General features: G+C 33.1%; 3 protein-coding genes across 3 annotated transcripts; 1 reads left to right on the top strand and 2 right to left on the bottom strand.

Annotated features, from left to right (window-relative positions):
• The first annotated feature begins 4,561 nt into the window (after positions 1-4,561).
• On the top strand, positions 4,562-10,122 carry LOC126682787 (COP9 signalosome complex subunit 3). Its single transcript, XM_050378546.2, has 11 exons — positions 4,562-4,872; positions 5,327-5,442; positions 5,535-5,781; positions 6,692-6,749; positions 6,839-6,928; positions 7,204-7,269; positions 8,751-8,840; positions 8,969-9,127; positions 9,220-9,341; positions 9,674-9,746; positions 9,844-10,122. Exons 1-11 carry the CDS (start codon positions 4,688-4,690, stop codon positions 9,910-9,912), a joined length of 1,275 nt encoding a protein of 424 aa, XP_050234503.1. The 5' UTR covers positions 4,562-4,687; the 3' UTR covers positions 9,913-10,122.
• Positions 10,123-10,215: 93 nt separating this feature from the next.
• Positions 10,216-12,656, bottom strand: LOC126681935 (uncharacterized). Its single transcript, XM_050377492.1, has 3 exons — positions 12,361-12,656; positions 10,650-10,738; positions 10,216-10,574 (listed from the first exon to the last, which is right to left on the bottom strand). The coding sequence occupies exons 1-3, from the start codon at positions 12,654-12,656 to the stop codon at positions 10,216-10,218; spliced, it is 744 nt and encodes a 247-aa protein (XP_050233449.1).
• Positions 12,657-15,312: 2,656 nt separating this feature from the next.
• On the bottom strand, positions 15,313-22,828 carry LOC126680695 (protein TPLATE). Its single transcript, XM_050375865.1, has 7 exons — positions 21,558-22,828; positions 20,329-20,925; positions 19,244-19,605; positions 18,174-18,477; positions 17,837-17,959; positions 16,652-17,104; positions 15,313-16,059 (listed from the first exon to the last, which is right to left on the bottom strand). The coding sequence occupies exons 1-7, from the start codon at positions 22,680-22,682 to the stop codon at positions 15,538-15,540; spliced, it is 3,486 nt and encodes a 1,161-aa protein (XP_050231822.1). The 5' UTR covers positions 22,683-22,828; the 3' UTR covers positions 15,313-15,537.
• Between the last annotated feature and the right edge of the window lie 2,793 nt (positions 22,829-25,621).

Here is a 25,621-nt window from a genome sequence, read left to right as displayed (position 1 = left end):
CTTATGAATTATTCTGCACCCAATTCATAAATCCATATTCTCTCCGTTAACTATATAACTAATCAAATTTAAATTCTAAAAATTTAAATTTGCAATCCTATAGCCATATTAAAAATTTAGGGACACTTGTAAATTAAATTTATCTTTAAATTTAATTTACCTACTCCCGTCTAATAAATTATTAGACACGTGGCTATATTTTAACTCTTAAATTTCCGGGTTATTACAGATTATCACGTTGTTATCATAACATTATTATATAACACAACAGTATGATAAATAGATGATAATGAAGTATGATAAGGTTATGATAATTGGATGATAACGTACGTGAAAATATAATTACAAAAAAATTCATGATATCAGAGATAATCAGATGATAATTAAATAATGCAGTTATGATAATAGTATGATAATATGATATCTATATGAAAAAAATACATAAACATTATGATAACGAGATGATAATGTGAAGATAATAGTATGATAAGATTCTTATTGATAATAAAATAATAATAGTATGATAATGTGATACTTGCTTGAAAAAAAATTATACAAAAATTATGATAACAATCTGCTATATATGATACTAATAATGGCATGATAATAAGATGACAATGCAATATGATAAATTGATAATTATATGATACGGTGAAATTGTATAAATCATGTGATAATGTAATACTGTGATAATCATATGATAATATGATACTAGACAATAATGAAGTATGATAAGATTATGATAATTGGATGATAACGTACGTGAAAATATAATTACAAAATCAAGTCATGATATCAGTGATAACCAGATGATAATTAAATAATAAAGTTATGATAATATGATACCTATATAGAAAAATTACATAAAAATTATGATAACTAGATGATAATGAAGTTTGATGAGGTTATGATAATTGGATGATAACGTACGTGATAATTACAAAAATAATAATATGATAACGTACGTGATAATTACAAAAAAAAAACATGATATCAGTGATAATCAGATGATAATTAAATAATAAAGTTATGATAATAGTATGATAATATGATACATCTATGGGAAAAAATTACATAAAAATAATGATAACGAGATGATAATGTGAATTATGATAAGGTTCTTATTGATAATAAAATGATAATAATATGATAATATGATACTTTCATAAAAAAATTATAAAAAAATTATGATAATGAGATGATAATAATCTGCTACATACGATACTGATAATGGCATAATAATAAGATTAAAATGCAATATGATACATTGATAATTACATTTTAGGTGAAGCTGTGATAATCATATGATAAGCTGATACAATGATAATCATATGATAATGTGATACTGTACTTGTATCTTATATTATCCAGCAATATGATTACATTATCATATAATAATCTGCTATATATGATACTCGTAATAACATGATAATAAGATGGAAAGTGGAAATAAAATAGATTTTTGACATTCATTTAATTTTCTGATAAGCTTGCTTTAAAATTTAATATTCATAGAAAATGGAAATGAAATTTGTAATCTCCAGTTAATTTAAAGAAAAAAAAATTGAATGAACAAAAAAGAATTGAATGAACAAAAATAAATTGAATGAAAAATAGTTCTGCATAATTATGGAAGACCTAAAGAAAATTGAATGAATAAAAAAAATTGAATGTAAAGTGAATGAATAAAAGAGAAGTGAATGAAAAATGGTTCTCCATAATATTGTGGAAGACCTGTATGCACGCAAAAAAGGAAAGAGAGAAAGAGAAAAAGAGAGAGAGAGAAAGAGAGCATGTGTCATGTGTGTGTGTGTCAGAGTAAAATAATAAATATTCAAACTTAAAGAGTAAAATCACAAAAAAGTCAAAATAGTGATGTATTTTCGCCATCTTTTCCGTGTTGAGGTATAAAGTCCTATTATTTCTTTATTTTAGGTAAATTCCAAATTTTCTCTTGTTTTAATTTTGTCTTGGGCTTTTCTTTTGGGCCTCTTTAATTACAAAAAAAAAGGTTTTCACCGAAAATATTCTCATTAATACGTTTTATATTTCTTTTGTGTTAATATCAAAAAAAAATCACAAACTTTACATGTTTTCTCATTTTAATCACGCAGTTTAAATTTTCTCATTTTCATGCACGAACTACCACTTTTTTCTCAAATTCATGTACAGTGCTGAAGTGGTACTTATTCATTGGTGTAAAATGACCTCTATCTCAGCAAATTACACCAATGGAGTGGTGACACCTTAGCACCATGCATGAATTTGAGAAAAAGTAATAGTTCGTGCATGTAAATGAGTTAATTTAAACTGCGTGATTAAAATGAGAAAACGTGTAAAGTTCGTGAATTTTTATGACATTGACCCTTTTCCTTTTTGAATAATACAATTTTCTTTTTCTTTTGTTTTAATTTTTAGGTTTTCTATTATGTTTTATTCGGCCATTAAATATGACATTCACTTCTAACTCTAATCTCATATCTTTTCCATAGTTATCAAAATCTCAGCCACTTCAAATTCTATCTCCTCTTCTCCGTTCAATCATCACCAAACTATAAAGGCCTTCAATTCCCGAGTCATCGCCGCCAACCTCAAGTCTGTCGTTGCCACCGTCGCAAGCTCTCCGCCATTGCACACCATCGCACATCATTTGGTTTTCCATTAGAAATAAGATTTGATGTTTGTTCTTTAAATTTGGAGTTGTTTGGATGAATTTGAGTGGTGCAGTTGGAGAAGAAGAAAGAAATGAAGGAAATTGATAAAATTACAAATGTAGTTAAAATGATTTCAGATTTAGAAATAAAAAAAAGGGAGGAGATCAGCCATACTTTGCCGGACCGCCGCCATGATGGAGGACCTGCTGCGCCATGATAAACAAATCAAAATCAGTGATCAGATCTGCCATGAGCAACAACAGTTTTTTATTTGTAATTTTATGTCGTGTTTTGTTGTTGGTTAACTAATGATTTGCTAATGGTTAACCAATAATGTTAGGTTTGAAAAAAGACGATATAAATTTTTCTGATGGTGGCTGTTGTGGTGGTGAAGGTAATAGGAGTTTATAGTAGAATTTTCAGCTATTTTTTTCAATTTATAATGGTTTTGTTGTTGGTTAACCAATGGTGTACTAATGGTACCAATAATCTTGTTTTCAGTATACTGTTAGTAAACGTTGGGTTAACCGTTGGTAAATTTATATTAATTTTTATTTTAAATATATGGTTAATAAATCGGTGGTAAACTGTTGGTAAATTTGAATTGTATATTTTAAACAAACTATATTTTTAAAAAATTCATAATTTTGTTTTTTTTGAATATAGTTAGTGAATTATGAGTAAACTGCTAATAAATTTATAGTTAATTAATTTTTTTATTATACCGTTAACAATTTTTAGTAAACTTAAATTGTGCATTTAAAATATAAATTATTTTTTAGTATATCATTAGTAACATGTTAATATGCCGCTGGTTAAATCAAATCATATTTTTGAGATCAAAAAAATATATTTTTGAGAACAATAAAAGTTTTTTTTGCAACAAAAAAAAGTACAAACTGTATTTTTCAAAAACAAATTTTAACGTTGTATTTTTGAGAATATTTTAGTTTTCTATAAGTACTTATCTAAAGAAGCCTATTTAATTTTAGTCACTTTAAATTATACTGGTGTAGTGATCTCGGATATAAATTAATTTTTTCTAGACTAAGTAGCAATTTGTTCCCTCAATTTGTAAGCAAAAGGTAATTAGCACATAAATTAATTTTATGCGCAAATCAATATACAAATTTGGAGTTATTAGTCCCATTTTGGCAAATTAGCTTACAAGTTAAGGGGGCAAATTGCTAATTGAGGGATAATTAATTTACAAATTGAGTGGGAAAATTGTCAAAATTATCAAATTGTCCATAATCACCAAGTTCATGAACCGATTTGATAACATAATTATTTTGTGTGTTAGTTGCCCATTCTTTAGTCATTTTTTTATACTATTAAGCATATATATATTTTTGAAAAACTTCTCTAATAGTTATGTAAATATACTTTAAATTTTATCAATTATTTATAATAAAATTATAAATGAGCCAATATAATTCGGAATTGGTTTTTAAATTTTTATTAATTACTAAAATTATTAGCTTAAATAAATATTAAAGGTCAACTGTATTTCTATTTTTATTAAAAAAAAATAGGATAATGGGCTGAAAAAATTCCGACCTTTGTTTTAGTTTTCAATTCCACCCCGACGTAGCAACTTTTATTAATTATTAAAATTATTGGCCAAATTGAAACAAGTCTTAAACTGAAATAAATTTTAGATAAATCCGAAAACTAAATAAATTAAAAAATAAATTAGTCTTAATTTAATGTATTAATATGCAATTAAAAACTAAAAATTCGAAATAGGGTATAATTGAAAATATTGTTACGTTGGGATGGAATTGAAAATTAAGATAAAAGTCGGGGTCTTTTTAGCCCGTTCCTTAATATTCTTTTTTAATTTTTTTAAGATATTCTCATTATATAATCCCCCAAGTTTCACCGAGTTCTCAATTTCTCTTCAACAAACACGAACATAAAACGAGTTAAAAAAAAAAAAAAAATCTTTGAAGAGTGGAGTGTCCGAGTATTTATACAGTTTTTAAGCTGCAAAATTAATTCGATCGAAAATCCAAAAGAAACCAGAGGAGATGAACAATTTAGAAGCAGTGGTAACGCAAATCCAAGGATTATCGAGTTCCGCAACAGATATCGCAGCGCTTCACACTCATTTAAAGCAAGCTGCTGAGTTGCTTCATCTCGAGTCAACTCGGTCTTTGCCTTTTCTCGAACACCTCGACCCGTCCATTCACTCTCTCGGTTATCTCTATATCTTGTGCGTATTCATCTTTTTATTTTAATTTTTTTATACTTAATTAATCTCTAATTACTAGTGATCGTACTGCAATTAGGGTTTAGTTTGTTAGTTAGTATGCAGTAAGATTCAATAAATTACTAAACCTTGATTAAGCTATCTGATGTAAATTTATGTTAGTTTTACATTGGTTTTGTGCTTGTTTTTTAATTAGTTAGAATTGATGAATTCTTCATTATTATCTGTGTTTAAAATTGTTTAACTACTACGAAAACATTGCGATTGTGTGTTTTGAATTTCCGGAAACATGACATTTGCTTGAAGATAATGCATTTTGAAAGAGGTAACAATAAAGCAAAAAGTGACATGATTAGACGAGTTGAATTGATTGAATTCTGAAGATACTTTTTATTCCAAACAAGGCCGTGTATGTGAGAGTAATAGACTTCTTATTATATGCTTATTCTGGTGGCAGAGACGCATGCACATCGGGTCCAACTTCTAAAGAGCAAGCCAAAACGTTAGTCTTAATATTTGCCAGATTTATCACTTCTTGTGCGGCAGAGCAGATTCGTTTGGCGCCTGATAAATGTACTTATCTGTAATTATTTTTATTGAACAGAAACTTTTTCGATTTTCGTTGATCTTGAACATATTCATGTTAATTACCTCGAGTTTTGCAGTTATATCTGTTTGTAAGAGGTTCAAGGACCAAGTTATGCTTCTTGAAGAACCTATGCGCGGGGTTGCTCCCATGCTAGCAGCTGTGCAGAAGATTCAGTCTTCCTCTGCTCATTTGACCGCTTTGCATCCCGAGTTCCTTCAACTTAGTTTATTATCAAAGTGCTATAAAATTGGTCTTTCCATTTTGGAGGATGATATTTTTGAGGTTGATCATCCAAGGGACTTATTTTTGTATTCTTATTACGGGTGCGTCATTTTTGCTGCTTTTATCGTATTTTCTTTCCTTCATTATGCTATGCTCTTTGGAATCTCTTGTTGTTTAGTCAATTCATTTTCACTGATAGCTCTTGTTTTTTATTTTTACATTTTCACTGAAAGCTTTTTTCATGTGCTAGTAATTAATTTTCATCATAGATGTCATGCTCTAGTTTTATAGATTTCTGACAATCATCCTGGACACTTAGCCTAAAGATTGTTGACTAAATTTTGAAAGGTAAACCGGTTAGTTTTTATGATGCATTAAGCAAATCAGACGCAGTTTTTTAGTGAGGAATATATGACTTGCTAATAAATCTTGGCACCTGAACAACTCCTTATTGCATTGCATTGCATTATCCTTTAAATTAGGATTAGCAGTCTGAATGTAATGCTGAGGTATATCATTTATAAGTTTAACTCTGTGTTAGTAGCTTTGATATTGCTCCAGGGAAGTTTAAATTACATGGATGTAGCATATCCTTTCAATATATATATATATATATATAAAAGATACCAGATGTAGAGCTGCTTGTGGTTTAATTTAATAGTAAGGCTTAAAAGGGGATGCAGTTCGCCTATTTGATTATTATGCATCTTTTGTTGGTTACAGTAACAAATCATTTTGAGCATCACAAACTTATTAATATACTCCAGATACAAGCGATTTGGTAACCAGGTGTCATGGAAAAGATAAAAGAATTTGTTTATGTAATAAATCAATGAAAAAAAGGAAGAACAAGAAAAGGATGGTGATTTGTTCAAAACTAATAAGCTACCTTGTTCTTACACCTTTTAAGTGCTTAAGAGTAAGAGCTTTATGCATGTTGTGCTTAAGAATAAGAGCTTTCTGCATGTTGTAGCTACTTTTGAGCGTGTCTTATAGTTGACATTATGGCAGAGGGATGATATGCATTGGACAAAAGCGTTTTAAAAAAGCATTGGAGCTTCTGCACAATGTACGATTTCTATCTGCATTTCAGTTTATTACTTTTGTCATGCAATCATGTCATGGTGGGTTGACTCTATTATTACTCTCTCATGTCAGGTGGTGACCGCTCCTATGTCTTCTATAAATGCTATAGCTGTTGAAGCATACAAAAAATACATACTGGTTTCTCTTATTCACCAGGGGCAAGTATGTATCATTCTTTTTCTTATCCTTTGTAGAATTTCTAGATGTATGCAGGACAAGATACAGTTAAAACAGACAAGATACAGTTAAAACAATACTTAGTTATAAATAATGGTTGGAATAGTAGATTTATAAGTTCAATCAAGAAGTAACACTTAAATGTTTGACTGCTATGCCATTACTCTCCAATCCTTCGTTAGAGAGTCTCTAACAGATAATAATAGAGACTAGAGAATTGCAGTGACTTAGAATTTGACTGTGTCCTTTTGTCGTTGCAGTTTTCAACCAGTCTTCCTAAATATGCTTCGGCAGCAGCTCAGAGAAATCTGAAGAATTTATGTCTGGTAATTTATATAAGAAACATCTTATGGTTATTTTAGTTTATGTTGCATTAATAAATGTATTGGTGATCAATTGATGAGGAACAGTCACAAGGGATCCAGTTGTCTTTAGAACTACAATTTTGTATTGCACAATTGAGGCTCTGATGGAGCTTACAAACACAATGTGAGCTTACAAACATAATCAGTACCCTCCTCATATATAGATAAGCATAGATTCTTTTGTTAAGAACTGGTGCACCCTGTGAAGCACCGGCAGTTCTTGGGGGTCAATGTATATGCTAAGGACACGCTAGAGTACATATGGGACACGGGTATCAAATTATTTTTATATCTTATGGGTAGTAAAAACTCTAGCCACTATACTTGCTCTCTCAGTCTCTCTGGAAATTCTCTCATCCTTTCCAATTCTTTCCTACAGTCTCCTTATTCTTTCTTCAACTTGTAATTAGTAAGTAGTAATTAGTAATGTTCTTTCCTATTATTCCTTTGTTTCACACTACTGTTTGAAAAGCTCTGTTTTCATGGATTCTTTTTCAAATGTTGTAGCTGATTGAGATGGCCCATCTGGCTTTTGGGTGTTATTCCTATTTCTTCTGAACTGGTTCTGGGCTAGTTTAAATAAAGCAGTAGCCAGTTATATAGAAATCATGAATGATATCTACATAAGTTTGCCTTTTTAATAGTTCTCCATACATATGTGATAATTTGTTTGTGCGTGCTCCTACATGCATCTCATTTTCTTAGAAAATGCCGCGTCCCATCCATGTTGGTGCTTCATAGGGTGCTTCTTTTCTTTCCCTTGTTGTGGATTAGTTCTTTTATGAAACATTTGGCTGCTTATGAAACCGGAACGATAATGGAAAACAGATTTCTACATCTAAAGGGTTATATCTCAAATTTTTGTCTGAAATGATGAACGAATTTTAGTGGCAATCTCAAGAACTAGATTTATTATTACGTCAAACGTGTCATTCCAATCTATATATATATATATATATCCATTCTATATTATATAATTAAACAGAGCTCCAAAGCTGGAGTTCATAAAATATAGACAAATGAACTCCTTTGTGAATATAAGAATATCTAAAGGAATTCTATTCCAAGAAGTGCAATTTATTCCTAATCTGAGGGCTAACTGAAAGATATTTTATATTTTACCCTATAATTGAAAATGCACCCTCTATGGATTTTGCATAGCATAAGTAGAATCTGAATGAACTGCCCAGCTTCTGATGGCTGCTTGCTGTGACTTCTATACTGGAAATGTTGATAACTGTATTCATATATTGTTGTGGCTACTACTTATGTTCTGCCGCTCTAAAACTGTGGACGTTTTTACTGGCTCATTTGTGGTTTTATATTAATTCTTTTATTACATTTCATGCAGATTGTCCTATCATTTGGTTCTTAATTTAATTATGTTAACCTCTGTTTCAATTAAGTTCTGATTATTAATACATTACTTGTCCCTTGAGCAGCCTTATATTGAGTTGGCAAGCAGTTATAGCACTGGAAAAATCACAGAACTCGAGACATATGTTCAAACAAACAGGGAGAAGTTTGAAAGTGTGAGTTTGACCATCATGAATTTGAAATAACCCTTGACAATGTACCACTATTTATTATAATAATTAGACTAAATTTTCATGCTGTTTTTTTTAATCTTCTCAAATAAGCTTATTGAATTCTTCTGCAGGACAATAATCTTGGACTGGTGAAGCAGGTTATATCATCCATATATAAGAGAAATATCCAGAGATTGACGCAGACATATTTGACTCTCTCCCTACAAGATATAGCCACCACAGTGCAGCTCAATAGCCCAAAGGAGGCAGAAATGCATGTCCTTCAAATGGTAGTTCTCAATTTTTATATGCAGGTCTGTCAATCTCCGTAACATATGCTGTATGACTGATAATACATAATTGATTTTTTTTTATATTCAAGATCCAAGATGGTGAAATATATGCGACAATCAATCAAAAAGATGGAATGGTGAGATTCCTAGAGGATCCTGAGCAATACAAAACCTGTGAGATGATTGAGCACATTGACGGCTCAATTCAGAGGTATGGTAGTTATAACAGTATAGGAGTATGTTAGTGTGCAAGTACATTTTCGCTCAACTGACCATTTGTTGGGGAATCATATTGAACCTTCAGCGACTTAGTTTTCTAAAGGAAATAAATTTAATTAACTTTTATTAGATCCGTTCTACATGCACTCTAACCCGCATAAACATATCACTCAACGGTTATTTTTTAAACATTTTATTCAATGGTTTATTTTTATATTTACAACATGGCCTCGTTTTTACCGGTCTGCAGAGATGCAATATAGCAGTTTCTGGTGAATAATAATTAGGTGTGTATGTATTAAGCTCCCTCGATTGGTTTTCCAGGATAATGGACCTGTCGAAGAAGTTGAGTGCAATGGATGAGCTCATGTCATATGATACCTTGTACTTAGCAAAGGTGAGAAATATCATTTTGATCCATATTTGGTATTTTTCCATCCTTGTTTTAGAACCTTGTGCAGCTGACTAGATGGTAATTATGTAAATTTGTCCAGGCCGGGAGAGAGCGTCAGAGGTTCGATTTTGATGACTTTGACACTGTCCCTCAGAAATTTAATATATAAGGGAAGTAAGAGGCTTGACAGAGAAGAAGTGTTTAATGGCATTAGGCTTCATATTTTATTTTGTAGGCTCTATGTTCCAGGCAGGAGTAGACATTTCTCCTCTTTTTTACTGAGAATTTGAGCACTGTCACTCCCTATTTTGGCCCATAAATTTGTGATAAAATGCGAATTTTAATCATGATTTATATGAATCCGTCCTTTCTATTTTCATATTTTGTTTCTCATGCTTAATGTCACCAAGACATATTGGCTTTTTTCAGGTGTAATTAATCTTCATTTTTTTTTTGAGAAATAGAGATTGGTTTAATAGAAAATGAAGCTGATATCAGCCATTACAATATGAGAAATATCAGATGGAACAGACTCCACCCAAATATGTTCACTGCAATTCTCAACTAAAGCCTTTCTAGCTAACATGTGAGCGACCCTGTTTACATTCCTGCTAACAAAGTGATAACCTAAACATTGATTATTATTGCCAAGAAGAGAACAATCTGCAGCTAACAGAGCAACCTCATTCCATGACTTTATGTTGCTGTTGAAGTAGTCTACTACAACCTTAGCATCACTTCTGATGATGAAGGGAGTAAAATTAGCTTCTAAAGCCAGGGAAACACCATCTCTAATCGCCACTGCTTCCCCAATACTCACATCTGCACTTCCTGGGTAGGTTTTGCTGCCAGCAAACTAAACTTCTCCTTTGATATTCCTCACCACAGCCCCTGTGCTGAATATGCCATGTTCTTCATCGAAACCAGCATCCACATTCACAATGTAACAATCATTCCTAGGTGGAATCCATCTCTGATCAGTAGCACCAGTTCTCCTTGAGTTTGAGAGAAGTTTTTGAATTGAATTTCAGGTTCTGCTTTGCGAATTCTTCTAGGGCTATTTAAAAATTTACCTAAAATAAAAAAGTAATAGGGCTGCATACCTCAACAAGGAAAAGTTAATAAAATAACTTCACAATTTTAGCTCTTTTATTATTTTACTCTCCGTGTCTTTATATTTATAAGTTTACTCTAGCTAGATGACACTTTCTTTCTCACACATATGACATAACCTGACACAGCCTTCTTTTTCTCTTTCTCTTTTTCTTTTCCTTTTTTCAATCCAACTTTTAAACCTGTAACTTTTATTTAATTTAGTAATAAATTTTATACCTGTTTATTTTTTATTTTTATATTAATGACAAATGTACAGATTATAAATTATTAATATTTTTTTCTTAATAATTTATGTTAATTTCGGCTTGCAATTAATTAAAAAATAATTATTTTAGTTTTTGATTTAAAATAATGCAAAAAAAAACGATCTGTAAAAAGATAATTTTTTTATAATATTATCATAAAAGCAGCAGTGACATTATCATCTCGTTATCATAATGTTTCTGTAAAAAAATATTTTTCGTACGTTATCATACTATTATTATTAACTTTATCATACTATTACACACTCTATTTTTATAAAAATCATCATAACATTATATAACATTATCATAATATATTTTATCATAACAGTATCATAAAATATTATCATAATATTATCATAACGTATTTTATCATAACTATATCGTAACCTTTTATCATAATCTTATCATACTATTATCATAACATTATCATAATATACTTTATCACAACAATATCATAAAATATTATCATAACATTATCATAACGTACTTTATCATAACATTATCATACTATTATCATAAACCTTACCATACTATTATCATAATCGTATAATGTTATGATATTGACATGATAACGTTATGATACAGACATGCTAACACTAATGATACCGATATGATGATCAAACACTTTTCTTGACAGAAAATCGTTTTTCTCTACAGTGTTATGATAATGATGTGATAACGTCATAGTGATAACGATATGAAAATCAGACGCTGTTTTCTGCAGAAAATTATTTTTTCATCAGAAAATCGTTTTTAATGCAGATTTTCAGATCTTAACTGAAAAAATTCAAGAACAATTTTTTAGATCTGTGAGTTAAAATAAATCGTAATAATCACCACGAGTTATGGAAATAATCGCTAAAATATGGAAGAACGGCGAATCGACAGCGGAGCAAAGACGAAGCGAAGGCGGAGCAACGACGGATCGTTGAAGGAACAACGGCGGCATGATAAAGAAGAAAAAAATGAAGAAGAAAATGAAAAAGAAGAAAAAATTGAAAAGAAAAAGAAGGAGAGAGAGAGAGAGAAAGTAAATCTGAGAAAAAAAAGACATACATGTTAGAGTAAAAATAAAATGCTTAGAGTAAAAGATAATAAAAAATAAGTATTATTATAATAAAAAAAGACTATAGAGTAAAAATATAAAAGTGCTAAAAAGCTGAGATATTTTCTCTATCTTTTCCTTGTTGAGGTATAATTTACTATTATTTTAAAAAATAGAGTGTTTTACCTAATTTTCTCATTCTTCTACATACCCCAAAGCCCAATCTGGGAGTTGAGCTGATGCCTTGACATGTCTGCCAAAAATCATACAATTTCTGTTATTCCAGATCAGCCAAATCAAAGTCAGAAAAATACTAAGGTCATGCTTATTCAATAGGGTATAAGCCTGAAGTAGCAGATCTTTCGAAGTCCAGGTATTGTCTGGCGATATGTTCTTGGCAGGAGACCAAATATTCCATACATCCTTAGCTCTTTTGCAAAACCAAATAGCATGCATAATAGTCTCAGGTTCAGTTTTGCAATTAGGGCAGTTGTGATCTATATCCATCCCTCTGCTAATAAGTTTTTGTCCTAATTGGGATCCACTCATGGTACATCTTCCAGATAAAAATTAGAATCTTAGAGGGGAGAGGTTGTTTCCAAGAATGCTTCCACCATCGCAGATAACCTTCAGGATTAGATCCAGAAGCCTGCCTCTTTAAATCCACAGCCAATCTGTAACCGCTTCTAACATTATAAATACCCTCTTTATCATAGTGCCATCTAAGATCGTCATCCTGGCTAGACTTGTAGAGAGCAATGCTAGAAATGCAGTTAACATCTTCCTGCATAAAAGAACTTTCCAAAATGCCCATATCCCATCTCCCATCTCCAGCAATCAGATCACAAACATGAGCATCAGACCCTAGGGAGCGGGGGCTGATGATTTTGAAAGTAGATTCTCTGGGAATCCATTTGTCATTATACACAGAAATGGCCTTTCCAGACCCAACTCTCAATCTCAGTCCCTCAATCAGCGTCTGTCGGCCCTAGATGAGACTCTTTCAGGTGTAGGATGCCATTCTAGGGCACTCAGCCTCAAGAAAAGACCTATTCTTGTAGTATTTTTACTTTCAGATTCTAGCAAGGAGAGAGTTTGGTTTCTTAATGATGTTCCAACCTTGCTTAGCTAACAACACCATGTTGAAACAATTCAAATCCTTGAAACCCATGCCTCCTTCACATTTAGCTTTGCAGATAGCTTGCCACTTTGTCCAATGAATGCTCTTCTGACTCCCAGAACCACCCCCCCAGAATTTATTGCAGAGTTTCTCAATTTTATCAATCAAACTCTTAGGAATCTTGAAGACATTCATGTAATAAGTTGGGACGGATTGAATGACAACCTTAATCAGAACCTCCTTTCCCTCACTAGAGAAAAATTCACTTTTCCACATCTGAAGTTTTTGCCAAATCCCGTCTCTAATATCTTTGAAGTTGTCCCCTTTTTTCCTACCCACAATGGAAGGCAGTCCTAAGTATCTCTCATGACAATGGACAATGGGAATTTGAAGGATTTGTTGAATCTCCTCCTGCTGAATCAGAGATGTCCCTTTGCCAAAGGACAGAGCTGATTTGTCAAAGTTGATCAGTTGTCCAGAAGCTTTTCCATAGAGAGAAAGAAGATCACAAATAACCTGGCACTCACTTGCGTTTGCTCTAGCAAAAAGGAGGTTGTCGTCAGCGAAGAACAAATGAGAGACCTGGCAGCCACCTCCAAAATCAACCCCATGCAAATTACCATCCTCCACAGCTTTATTGATCAAACATGACAAGCCTTGGGCACAAATCAGAAACAAACAGATAAGGAGATAAAGGGCATCCTTGTCTCAAGCCTCTCTCAGGAGTTACATTACCAGTTACATTGCCATTGATTGAAAAAGAGAAATTGACAAAGCTAATACACCTAAGAATTTTATCAACCCAAACACTGCAAAACCCCAGCTTGATGCACATAGCTTCAATAAAGCACCATTCAACTCTGTCAAAAGCTTTAGACATATCTAATTTCAAAGCTAAGGGACCATTGTTTTTCGGCTTAATCACCAAAAAAAACCCCACCTTTTAGCCCCTTTTCAAATGCACCATGACGTTGCAATTTTATCAGTTGCACCCTAATTCGCACCTTTGGTTTTCAATTCCACCCTCAAGTACTAAATTGATCTCTTTTTCATTTGAAAAAAATTAAAATAAGTCATCCATTTTTAACTTTTTATGTGGAAAAGAGTTCAAACGAGTACTTTATAAGGGTTTTTATGAATTTTTTCGAGTGAAAAAAGTCCAATTTGATTTTAAGGGTGGAATTGAAACCCAAAGATGCGAATTAGGGTGCAACTGACAAAATTGCAACGTCAGGGGTGCAACTGAAAAGGGGCTAAAAGGTGAGAGTTTTTTTGGTGATTAAGTCTTGTTTTTCCTAGTAGAATGTTTGATCAAATGAATACACTCATAACCAATAAGTGCATTATCAGTAATGAACCTACCAGGAATAAAAGCACTCTGAGTTTGGTCAATAACAGAGTCTAAGATCATTCTAAGCCTATTAGCAAGAGACTTAGACACAATTTTATGAACAACGTTACAAAAGTTGATAGGTCTGAAATCTGCAATTTAGTCTTTGAACTTTTATTAAATTTTTCTTATAGTTAAACTTTTTGATCTTAATTACATTTTTCTCAAACTTCTAGATTATACTGTGATTAGATAACTTATTTTAATCATTTTGATGAAAGATAATTTTTTTTTTAGATTATTAAAGAAAACTGATTCATTTTGATTTGTAAACATGTTAATATCATATAATTTTATTTTTAATTGATATAAAAATAAATAGTATTGTCCATAACTAAAAAAAACTAAAGCTTTTGATTTCGTATCGTATGTTCAAGCATCAAATTAGCCCTTTTTTCAATTTTATTATGATTAAATTTTTTTATTAATTTTTGGCAAGTAAAATTTTATCGATTCAAATATAACTCACTAGCTCTTATATCATTAAATATTGACGTAAACAGCAACGTCAAAAATAATATGTACACAATAAATTTTCATAGACAGAATAGTTATAACCTAAAATTTAAAAATTAATAAGACGAAAATAGGGAACTGTCAACAAAAAATGAGTGGCTGATTTAATAAAAATGCAATACTGTCAAGAAAAAAAATCAATCGAAAGTGGAAATGTTCCTTCTGCTCAAAAACAATAAAACTCTTTTTTTTTGTTTTTTCAAGTATCTAGCGAGAAGCAATAAAACAATGCCTAGGCAGTACAACATGTACAGAGATAAAGAAAAATACAAGAAACTCTATACCTCTACTCCCTATTCCAAATATCGGAACTAAATTACATGAGATAACAAAATTACATTTCAAAAAAAATGAAAAAATGATTAATTTACTTGGGTGCTTCTGTCTTTGCAAAGCATGTGCCACTCTTGTAGAACCGCGGCTTGAAGCGCCATGTGCTCCACCTCCTCTGCAGTCAACTTCGACAAGGTTCCTTTAGATTTACCCTTTTCCTCCTCTTTCTTTTCCTTCTTCTTCTTTTCGTTTTCCTCTTCTTCTTCTTCTTCCCCACTGTCCCCGCCATCGGATTTTGGAGATTTTGGAGGCGGTTGTGCGGCTTTTAGCAATGCTATTCGTTCCATTGAAGTTCTAAGCCTCTCTGCAGCTGCTTCCTTCACTTCTTCTTCAGGCATGTACTCCACACCCCCATCGGTGAGGTCATCCAACCAGCCTTGTAGATCTGATTCTATCTCCTTGGTGATTGATGCGTCAGATGCTCGGACCACAAATTTGCAAAGCATAGTAGTCGTCTCATCACCCAGATCCACATTTCTGCTCACTTCACTGGCTCCAAAAATCATCAAGCCCAAGAATCCCCCAAACCAAGTTTTTGCAGCATAACATAGCTGTTGAATGACAAATAATTTAATTAATACATGAAATATTTAATTATGACATGAAATAGTTTATACCAATCCAACTTCAAATTCTTTCAACAAAAAACTCATTTTCAAGTATAATTATACAACCACCGTTGCGCATGTCATTCGTGCAATAAACCAATAGTGCGTTAGCCATGTAGAATATTTAATGATAAAAAAAATAGGTAATGATTAAAAGATTCCTATCGCAAATGCTCATTGGCTTGTTGTAAAAATGACATGGAACAGTTGCATGGGTAAAGACTCCATTTTCAATCCTCTAAAAACAATCAAATGTTTGCATGGGTAAAGACTCCATTTTCAATCCTCTAAAACAATCAAATGTTCTTACACAATTAAAGCACTTTATTCTGTTAAAAAGCAGAAAAACTTAACAGCAATGATTCAATTTGTGAATTGAAGAGAATGAAAGGTTTCAGAGAAATTATATTGAGACAGGTGTGATCGAAATGGAAGTAGAAACTTTATTGTAAAAGACCTCAGTTCTGAATCCACGACATAGAGCTGAAAAGATGGATGGATCGAAACAATTAATTCAGACAATAAGCAGACCAACCTGAAATCCTGCTACTGTCCTGATGATGTGGGAACAGACGCTGTGGAAAGGCTTGGAAGACAAAGATTTCAATCCACCCAGGAATGGAGAAGATCCATATTGCTGTGCAGCAGTAGCCTTGAAGCCACTTCCTTCATACATGTACGTACCAGTGGACTCAACTACAGCTGGTAAGCTAGGCCATAAGCGAAAGAACTCCACAGGGGATATTTTATGTGGCAAAAGAAGTTCAGTCAAGGGAATCTTGTATGGTTGGCACCGCAATATCACCGGCTCCCCTAGTTCTGGTCTTAAGCTTCTTTTCTGCCTCACAATTTGGGGGTCCTCCTCAGCATAGTCACCATCATAATCTCCTGCACCACTTCCGTAGAATGGGTAGTATAAGACTTGGACCCATAGGGCACATCTCTCGAAGTGGGACACACCCACAGTCACACTGATTTGTACTGGATCCTAAAGCAAAATTTTATTATGAGTATGGATATGAAAATCTCATTAGTTATAAATAAAGTAAAGGGAGATTAATGAAGAGAATAAAAAGGTTGGCCGTAAATGGGAGAAACAATATAGCATGCAGGGTAATACATTAAGTCTAAAATGTACAATGTTCAAAAGCCCAAGAGTTTAAAAAATGACCTACAGAGCTGTATACCACAAACAAAAATGTGATAGTACACTAACATCTAAGATCTCGGAAAATAATCACAACTAGGGAGACAAATAGAGTTAACCTCAAAGGTTCAGAAAGTCATTCTAGAGCGAGATTCATGTGACAAAATTACAGATCATGAAACTTTGGAATTAAGCAACCGGCCAACCGCTAGAAGAGGGGTAAAATTTAAGAAAATTACAAAGATGAGAACCTAAAGAAAATTGTGAAATCTCCATACAAACTTGACAAATAAAATGAAATCACAGAACATAACAAAGTCCCTATATCAAGCTAATTGCCAAGTAAATTACTCTTCTGCTTGCAATCAACCATACAATTTGCTAACTTCCAGTGGCATCAATAGTTGTAAACCATCAAGAATGACAAACTAAATACAGCCAAAAGGAACACCAAAAATGACTTCCAATATACAACAAGGAGTAAAGTCATCAGCTGAAGACAGCAGACTGCAGACGTATGTAATTGCAAATAAAGGAGTGTAAAGAACATCAAGTTTGAAATATATCACATACCTGCGAAACAAGATTACGTAGCTGCCTAACAGCCTGAGGAGATCCATCCATAAAATACAAAGAACCAGATAACCCAACCCTAATGTCCACACGATTGAGTTCAAGTTCTGTCAAATTTAATACCTGCAACCAATTCAACTAGATAAATACAGAGAATACCATTGCCGTAAAATAGACCTCTCCACATTACAGACCAGAGTGAGAACGAGTAGATGAAGTTCAGTCAGATAACCGTCTATTTCTTAGTTATCTAAAAATCTATAACATGACAAATTAGGCTAAATAAATACATTAATCAACTGAAACACATAATCATGCTCAGAAAAGGACTATTAACCTTCAGATGAAGAGAGATCCTTCCATCACCCGAATCCGCCAAATGATAAGCTTCAACATAGCATGGATCACTGCTACCAGTCAAACTATATGCAGCTGGCATAACCTTGAGTAGCGTAGAATCAAATCCTTTTGTTAGCAAAACAGTTAATTCACTAGGGTCTGGCCTCCAGAGCTCTAAAATAGCCTTGTGAACCAACCCTTCTAATTTCCTATCCTGTGCAGCAGCTGCTTCATAAAACTGAACAGTGAGTTTGTGGTGGCTAAATGGATAGTCTCCTCTGGCTTCACTAACCCCAGCCCACCTGAAAGAAAAACACTGTATCTTAATTCCCATAGTGGAAAAGTTATCACTGTAGATATAGGTCATAGGTGAGTTATGTAGGGAAAAAAGAAAGATGGATGCAGTAATGAGCTATAAGGGCGACTACCACCTAGGACCCAGTTCCGTTCAATTTCATAGACCATAAAAGCATAGCTCGAAAGTAAGTAGAGAAGAAAAACAGTTGAAAAGAACATGGCATGATGTAGATGAGAACATTATGCAGCTTGGCAATAAAATGCCGTAAGCACTATTGCACTAATATTCAAAAAGGGTTAATTTCATATAAAATCACCACCTTTACACATTTTTCATTTTAATCACGTCGTTTAAAAAGTGTCAAATAAAATCACCACCTTTCATTTTTTTGCAAATCTATCATCGATGAGTAAAATTTGATGTCTTTATCTTCCCAAATAAATGTTTTAATTTGACTAATGCCCTATTAACACACAAAATACATTCCTCTTACTTTTTTCTTGTTGATTCCGGTTGTCAAGTCAATAAAAATACACCGAATTTTCATATTCGTGATAGATTTGCAAAAAAATAAAAGGTGATAATTTTATTTGACACTTTTTAAAGGACGTGATTAAAATGAAAAAACATGTAAAGGTGGCGATTTTATATGGAATTAACCCATTCAGAAATATACCATTAATAGCAAGTTCGACTATGCAATGAACCAATGATACTTGGCAACTGTTTCATTCTATAATTCAGAAAAATAGCAAAAGATGAATATGCACCTGTCGTCTGGGTGACCTTGAATATATTTAATTCTCTGCAATATCAAACGGCACTGATGCTTGTTGACAGAATCAGCCAATCCATTGTTTCTAAACTCTTCCAGCTCTTTAATTAGTAACTGGCCGGCCCTAGGGTTACGCGACCCCAACCGCTGAGCACTTATAAGAACCGCCTGAACATCTAGGGGTCTATTTGATGCATTTGCAGATGAATCAATATTGAACAAGACCTTGTGTATATTTGATATAATAATGTTCAACGGATCCTCAGGGTCATCAGCTAGAAGAGGATCCAAACCATCCAGATTTATGTGTTCTGCGATTGCCCAAACTAGACGAGCACATACTCTTGGGTTACTTACCTGTTAAGTTAATTAAGAGAGCAACTTTTAACCACACTCTACATATGCTAAAGAGAACAAATAGAAATATAACCATAATACATTTGATAAAATGAGAAAAAAAACATGGCTGTTGTTTATGCTATTTCAGTTTGGATTGTATTTTTGTTTGAAATAATTTAGTACATTTGTTTTAGACTTATATCATTAGAAATTTTGTTTGCATGACATACGTATTATGTTAAATAATGCATTATATTAAACCCAGTATATAACTAAAAGTACTCATTTGTACGGATAAAACATATCATACATGTTTTCTGTTATCAATAATGAACTTGTACTATAAAAAGAAAAGGAATTTCGTTAGCTTAATAATGATGTGATAGCATACGGTCATCCTCATCATATAACAGCCATAACCAACAATTCTTCATTTTCTAATAAATTATGTATTGCTTGCTATAATTACTTAATCCCTATCATGCAGTAATGTCCACATTCTATTTATGGTGAAGAAAAACTCAATTGTTACTGGTGTTTGCAATCAACTTTTCAAGGGTCACAGACCTTCTGTACTTAAGTCGAATGAACCAAGATTGACAATATACCAAAACTAAACAGAGAACACATACAACAATGCAACTTAAACAAACTAAATGATAGCTATTTACTATAGTAGCTGCAAAGATTCTACTCTGTCGATAAATTTGGTACTTAACTGTCCTATAACAGCAAGCATACCTCACGTAGATCCTTCACAAGTTCCCGTTGCAAATTTTGCAGTCTTGTCTCATTGAGAATCTGGTCCTGAGAAGCACCATCTTTAACAGTTTTTACACCTCCACGTGTGTCATAGATATGGCACAGCCTAACAAGCACCTTCAAGTAGCAATCAATTGCATAGGTCCTGCCATCACAATCCCACTTGACGCAAGGTCTACAAACTTCCACCACTTCCAAAGATGGCTCTGTCCAGTTTAGTGCACCGTAGCCAGTTCCATAAGCCAAAGCTCCAATCACTCTGCTCTCCATTCCAGAACTCTTTTGTTCAGGCAAAGGTAGAGACAACTGGAAACAACTTTCCACTAATGATGCCACTAACTCTTCCCTAAACAAGCTTTTACTCGTCACACTATTGAGATCATCCCTTATTCTTGAATCCTCAAAGAGAGAAGCAATGTCAGTGCCGGCAAGAGGTTTCTGGCCTCTTCGAACACTTTCTTTAGCAAAAAGGTCGACGCACAGAGCAGTCCGACAAATACATGCTAAAGCATGCATACGATCTGATTCTGCCCTCAAATTCCTCACCATCATAAGCAGCTTTTTAAACAATGAAACCTTCAAGCAGAACATTGACATATATCAAAAGATATTAATAGCAGTGTCAACTAAATTATGCTATCAAACTTCAGAATGGCATTAGCCGCTTCATTTTTTCTCCTTTAGTCTAATTTTATTGTGGTTAATTTAGTACTCCCTCCATTTTTTTTAGTTGTCACTTTAGACAAATGCATTTTTCCATTAATAGTTGTCTTTTTAAAAATTTAAGATAACATTAGCTATTATCTTCCAAATTTATCCCTCCCCTAATAAATGACTCTATGACTCAATTTACATAAGCATTTATTATATAATAGGGTTATATGAGTATTTACTCCCATAATTTAAGACAAAAATTCCATTTTCTTAATATGTGCAACTTTTGCTAAATGGACAACTAAAAAAAATGGAGGGAGTACGAGTTATTCAACAATGTGGGTCAAAACTCTCTACTTCAATAGTGTATTTTTGCATCATAGCCAAAGATATAATTACTCTCAACCTAACAACTTGAAACACAAACCAACTAATCATCCCTTTAATCGGAAAAAAAAAAAAACTAATCATCCTCTTCAGTGTAAACAATGCTAGTTAACAGATTAGGAAAATGCATAACCTTTTCCTGTTAGATTAAAGGATAAAAAGCACACCTGCATATGAAGATCAAGGAGGTGCAAATTTGTAACAACAGCGCGAACTATACTTTCTCTAGCCGAAGAAAACTCTTGCCTGTCCCAAAGAGTCAAAATAGCAATTATAGACTGAGAAGCCCATTCTGGCTTACCACCAGGAACATCAGCCAAATACAGCATATTAATCCCCACTTCAAATATCAATGGCGGGTCCAACGAACTTGCTAAAAACGGCGCCAAATGTGTAACAACGTCATTAACCCCAACTAATTTCTCAGCTGTAGAATCCATCACACTACCATTAAGCCCACTGGACACCTTAGAAACCTTTCTAATCACCTCAACATTCCCCGACGCGACGGCCTTAACTGCATAAACAAGTGGAAACACAGTAGCTCTAAAATTCTCAACAGGCAAAACCAAAGACCTAGACATCAAAGCATTCCGTTGTTTCCATACGAAATCAATAATCGACGACACCCAATTAGACCTAATGGCTAATGAATTTTCACTATCAACTAACTTATCACCCGCTAACCGACTCATTCTTTTCGAATCAAACTCATGAAACAGTCTCCCAACTGATTCAAACGCTACTTTAGCAACTGCGTCTGATTTATCAAGCATATTTTGACCAATCCGAGACCACCATTTCGAAACTTTATCTAACAAATTAACATTATTCTCACACAAAGTCACCATATCATCCCTCGCTAATATACAGCCTAGGGTTTCACTAATCGAAAACCTTAAATTATCACTTGGCGAATCGAAACAGCCGGAGATTTCGGCGTTTGAATCCATGATGATTTTGGAGAGAGAATAGGAGGGCATGGCGGCGAGAATTGAGACGGCGGCGGAAGTGACGTCGGGATCGGGGAAGTGGAGATCATTACGGACGCCGGTGCAGACGGAGTCCCATAGATCGGCAGTGAGACGAGTGGATCGAATTAGGTCAAAGGAGAGCTTCTTACAAACGGCGGAAGCTGGTGCTGCAACGATCTCTTCGACGGCGGTTTTAGCAATGACGGAGATATCACGACCGGCGGCGGATTGCTGGAGAGCTTGGAGGAGAGCGCCGGATTGACGTAATGCGTCATTGGAACGGAGGTCGGCTTGGATCTGAGCGAAGAGTATGTCCATTGATCTTGGTCTTCGATAGACCAAGATTTGTTTAACAAATTTCTCAAATTTATTGCTTCTTTGTGTTAGTGAGATTAAATTTTTTCGATTTTGAGTACTTTACAGTGGCTGTTGTCTATAATTTGGATAATTTGCATTAATAGTCTCTAGATTATCTCCATCCCATTACCATCCCAAAACTTTTTATTTTTATTTTTTGCAATACCATCCCAAAACTTTTTTTCATTATTTCATTATTGTCCCTATTTTTTTATTTAATAATCATATTGTTTCTATTACGACTCCTGTGATTCGTTAATTTATTGACGTTCCATGTCTCCTATAATCTTAAATCAGCGCTTAAAATTTTATTTTTTTTATCACACAATGCTACATTAACACTCCTCATCCAATATGTCATATAGCGCTACGTTAGCACCAATCATTTAATGTGCCACAAACGCTACACGGGACGCCATGTAGCTGTCATATTTTTTTTTTTATAACTAGCAGGGTTATAAAAAAATTTATTTCTTACTTAACTTTTTATATCTTTCTTATTGTGTTTAACCCTAGATAATTTAAACATTTTTCTTGTTGAATTATTGTTATTTTTGCTCTAAACCTTTTCATTTTTATTTACATGGTTCTGTTGTTTGCTGTATTTCACCAGGATTTTTTGATTATTTTGGATTTTCTTTGTTGATTGTTGTATTTTGTTGCATTCTTTTTGTTAGGTTTTTTTTGCTCTTTGTGTTCTTTGTTGATTTTCTTCTTTGAATTACATTTCGTTGTCGGATTTGTCCTTGTTTTTTTTTGTTGGGGTTTGCATTTGTTTTCTTTGATGGATTTGGTTATTTTATTGAGTAGTTGGACTTGTTACTTACTCTTCATTGTATTGTGTGTTGTCTATATTTTTTTTTTGCGATATATTTGTTATTCATTGATGCTTACAATTGTTGATATTTATTGAATTCAAAAATTGAAAAGTGTTTTGTGAGTGTGAGTGGGTACACCGTTTGTCTGTAAAGGTGGGGATCCCATATTGCTTAGAAAAAAGACTTCAATTTTTATGAAGAAATGGTCAACGCGCCCTCTAAACTTGTAATAATGGGTTATTAAACCCAGTTTTTACTTTTTTAATCAACCAACCCCAAAACTCTTCATTTTTGGGTCAGATTACCCATAATTGTATTTTAAAATGCGTGAAATACAAATCAGAGGTGAGGGATGTGAAAAAGTAATTAAAATGTTCCCTAATTATTGCAATAAAATTATTTTAAACCTATTTTTTGTAATAAAAATATTTATTATGGGTAATCTGACCAAAAAATAAAGAGTGTTGGGGTTAACTGCTCAAAAAAATAAAAACTGAATTAAATGACTTTGTGTCACAAGTTTAGAGGGGCGCGTTGACCCTTTGTTTGAGTTTTTATTGTTGAATACAGTTCTTTGGATTTTACCTCAAGGGTTATCCAATTTTTGAGTGAGATAAGAGTTAATTTCTTCTCGAATTACAATATGTGTGCCATCAGTTAACCAACTAGCCAGGTTTGATTAGGTCGGTTTGACACTTACTATCGCGCTTTATTTTTTTAACGTTCAAAGAATTTTATAACATTTTTTGTCAACCACATTCCTTATTTTAAGCTACGACTCATTGTGAAAATGTTTTAATTAACGTTATTTATTTTATTACTGTTTTTAATTTATTGAGAATTTAGCTTTTATAAATAGTCATTTTCTTCCTCAATTTTGGTATTACATCTGTCACAAATGATTTACAAAATAGTCTCTTTATTTTTCTAACACGATTAAAAAACAACTTATGGTGATTATGATTCGAGTTTTCTTGAGCAATACGTTGAGGTATAAGAATGGTTATTCACAGTGCAGTGTTAATCAGATTAATTGGTTATTTTATTCTGAAGACATCGTGGTTGATAGTTTGTCTTCCACCTCTAGACATAGCCGCGAAATGTCTTAGAAAGGCCAACATAATTCGTGACTCAGCCAGAATATTCAGTTGGTAATTTGTTTCAATTTATTTTTATTGTTTTAACAAATTAACATATTATTTCATTGTATGTTTAAAGAGTATCAACAATTTAGAGATGTTTTCATTCTGCCATGAATATTGATGGATTTGTGTGTTCTCGATCAGCCACAGCTACCGTTGTTTTTAGTGATAAAGGTATTTGTTGGCAAAAATGCCAACTTGTAATAATCCGGAAGTACGGAATCGATCCCATGAAAATGAGAGGTTTAAAGTGAGCGAAGTCGATTTTTAATTTTAATTCGGATAGCAACAAAAGCAATGTTTGGTATTTAAGAGCTAAAAGGACTAAATTAAACAACTAATCAATTATGCAATTTCAACTAAAATAACTAATTAACAAATGTTTTAATCAATAAAGGGAAAACGTCAAGGGATTGGTAATCACACCTAGGTCATGCATTCATGGTTGGTTAATTGGAGGTACTCCAAGGACCGAGTTAAGCCTAACGCGCCATTTTCGCTCTCTCGAGCCTCAAAGAACAACAAAACCGCTACCTATTCACCTAATCAATGCCGAGCTCACTCTCGTGTTACAAAGCACAATCAAATAATCAACTAGCTAGCAATTAATCAATCAACTCTAAGGCCACCCAGGTTTAAACACACTCTCGTGGTGCTCTATCCTAGATTTTTAAACCTATTAGTCAATTTAATTAACCACCTCTCGGTGCATTAATCACACTCTAAAGATGATTAGGGTAGCTAATCATAAACAAGTAATAAGCAACAAGATTGAAACATGTTAAACAATAATATAACCCAACCAATCATACACACCCTAGGCTATCATACCAACCCCCTAATAAGGGGCTTAGCCACACATGACTAAGTTCTCAACACAACCAATAAACATTAAGCTAAGCATTAAAGAGTAAAAAAAATACCTTAATTGAAAATGAAG

This window comes from Mercurialis annua, linkage group LG5 (assembly GCF_937616625.2).
Source record: "Mercurialis annua linkage group LG5, ddMerAnnu1.2, whole genome shotgun sequence".
Taxonomy (NCBI): Eukaryota; Viridiplantae; Streptophyta; class Magnoliopsida; order Malpighiales; family Euphorbiaceae; genus Mercurialis; species Mercurialis annua.
Note: the sequence above shows the minus strand (reverse complement) of the source record. Positions and strands in the feature narration are given on the sequence as shown.

Bases quoted from the DNA above. Each gene is read 5' to 3' on its own strand.
- LOC126682787 (XM_050378546.2), top strand. From the start codon at position 4,688: ATGAACAATTTAGAAGCAGTGGTAACGCAAATCCAAGGATTATCGAGT. The intron at 8,841-8,968 runs GTGAGTTTGACC...ATTCTTCTGCAG, and splicing joins ACAGGGAGAAGTTTGAAAGT to GACAATAATCTTGGACTGGT. The intron at 9,128-9,219 runs GTAGTTCTCAAT...TTTATATTCAAG, and splicing joins AAATGCATGTCCTTCAAATG to ATCCAAGATGGTGAAATATA.
- LOC126681935 (XM_050377492.1), bottom strand. From the start codon at position 12,656: ATGGATATAGATCACAACTGCCCTAATTGCAAAACTGAACCTGAGACT. The intron at 10,739-12,360 runs GTATGTAGAAGA...CTCAAACTCAAG, and splicing joins CTCCCAGATTGGGCTTTGGG to GAGAACTGGTGCTACTGATC. The intron at 10,575-10,649 runs GCATATTCAGCA...AAACCTACCCAG, and splicing joins TGGTTTCGATGAAGAACATG to GAAGTGCAGATGTGAGTATT.
- LOC126680695 (XM_050375865.1), bottom strand. From the start codon at position 22,682: ATGGACATACTCTTCGCTCAGATCCAAGCCGACCTCCGTTCCAATGAC. The intron at 20,926-21,557 runs GTGTGCTTTTTA...TTCTGCTTGAAG, and splicing joins TCCTTGATCTTCATATGCAG to GTTTCATTGTTTAAAAAGCT. The intron at 19,606-20,328 runs GTATGCTTGCTG...TTAACTTAACAG, and splicing joins TTGTGAAGGATCTACGTGAG to GTAAGTAACCCAAGAGTATG.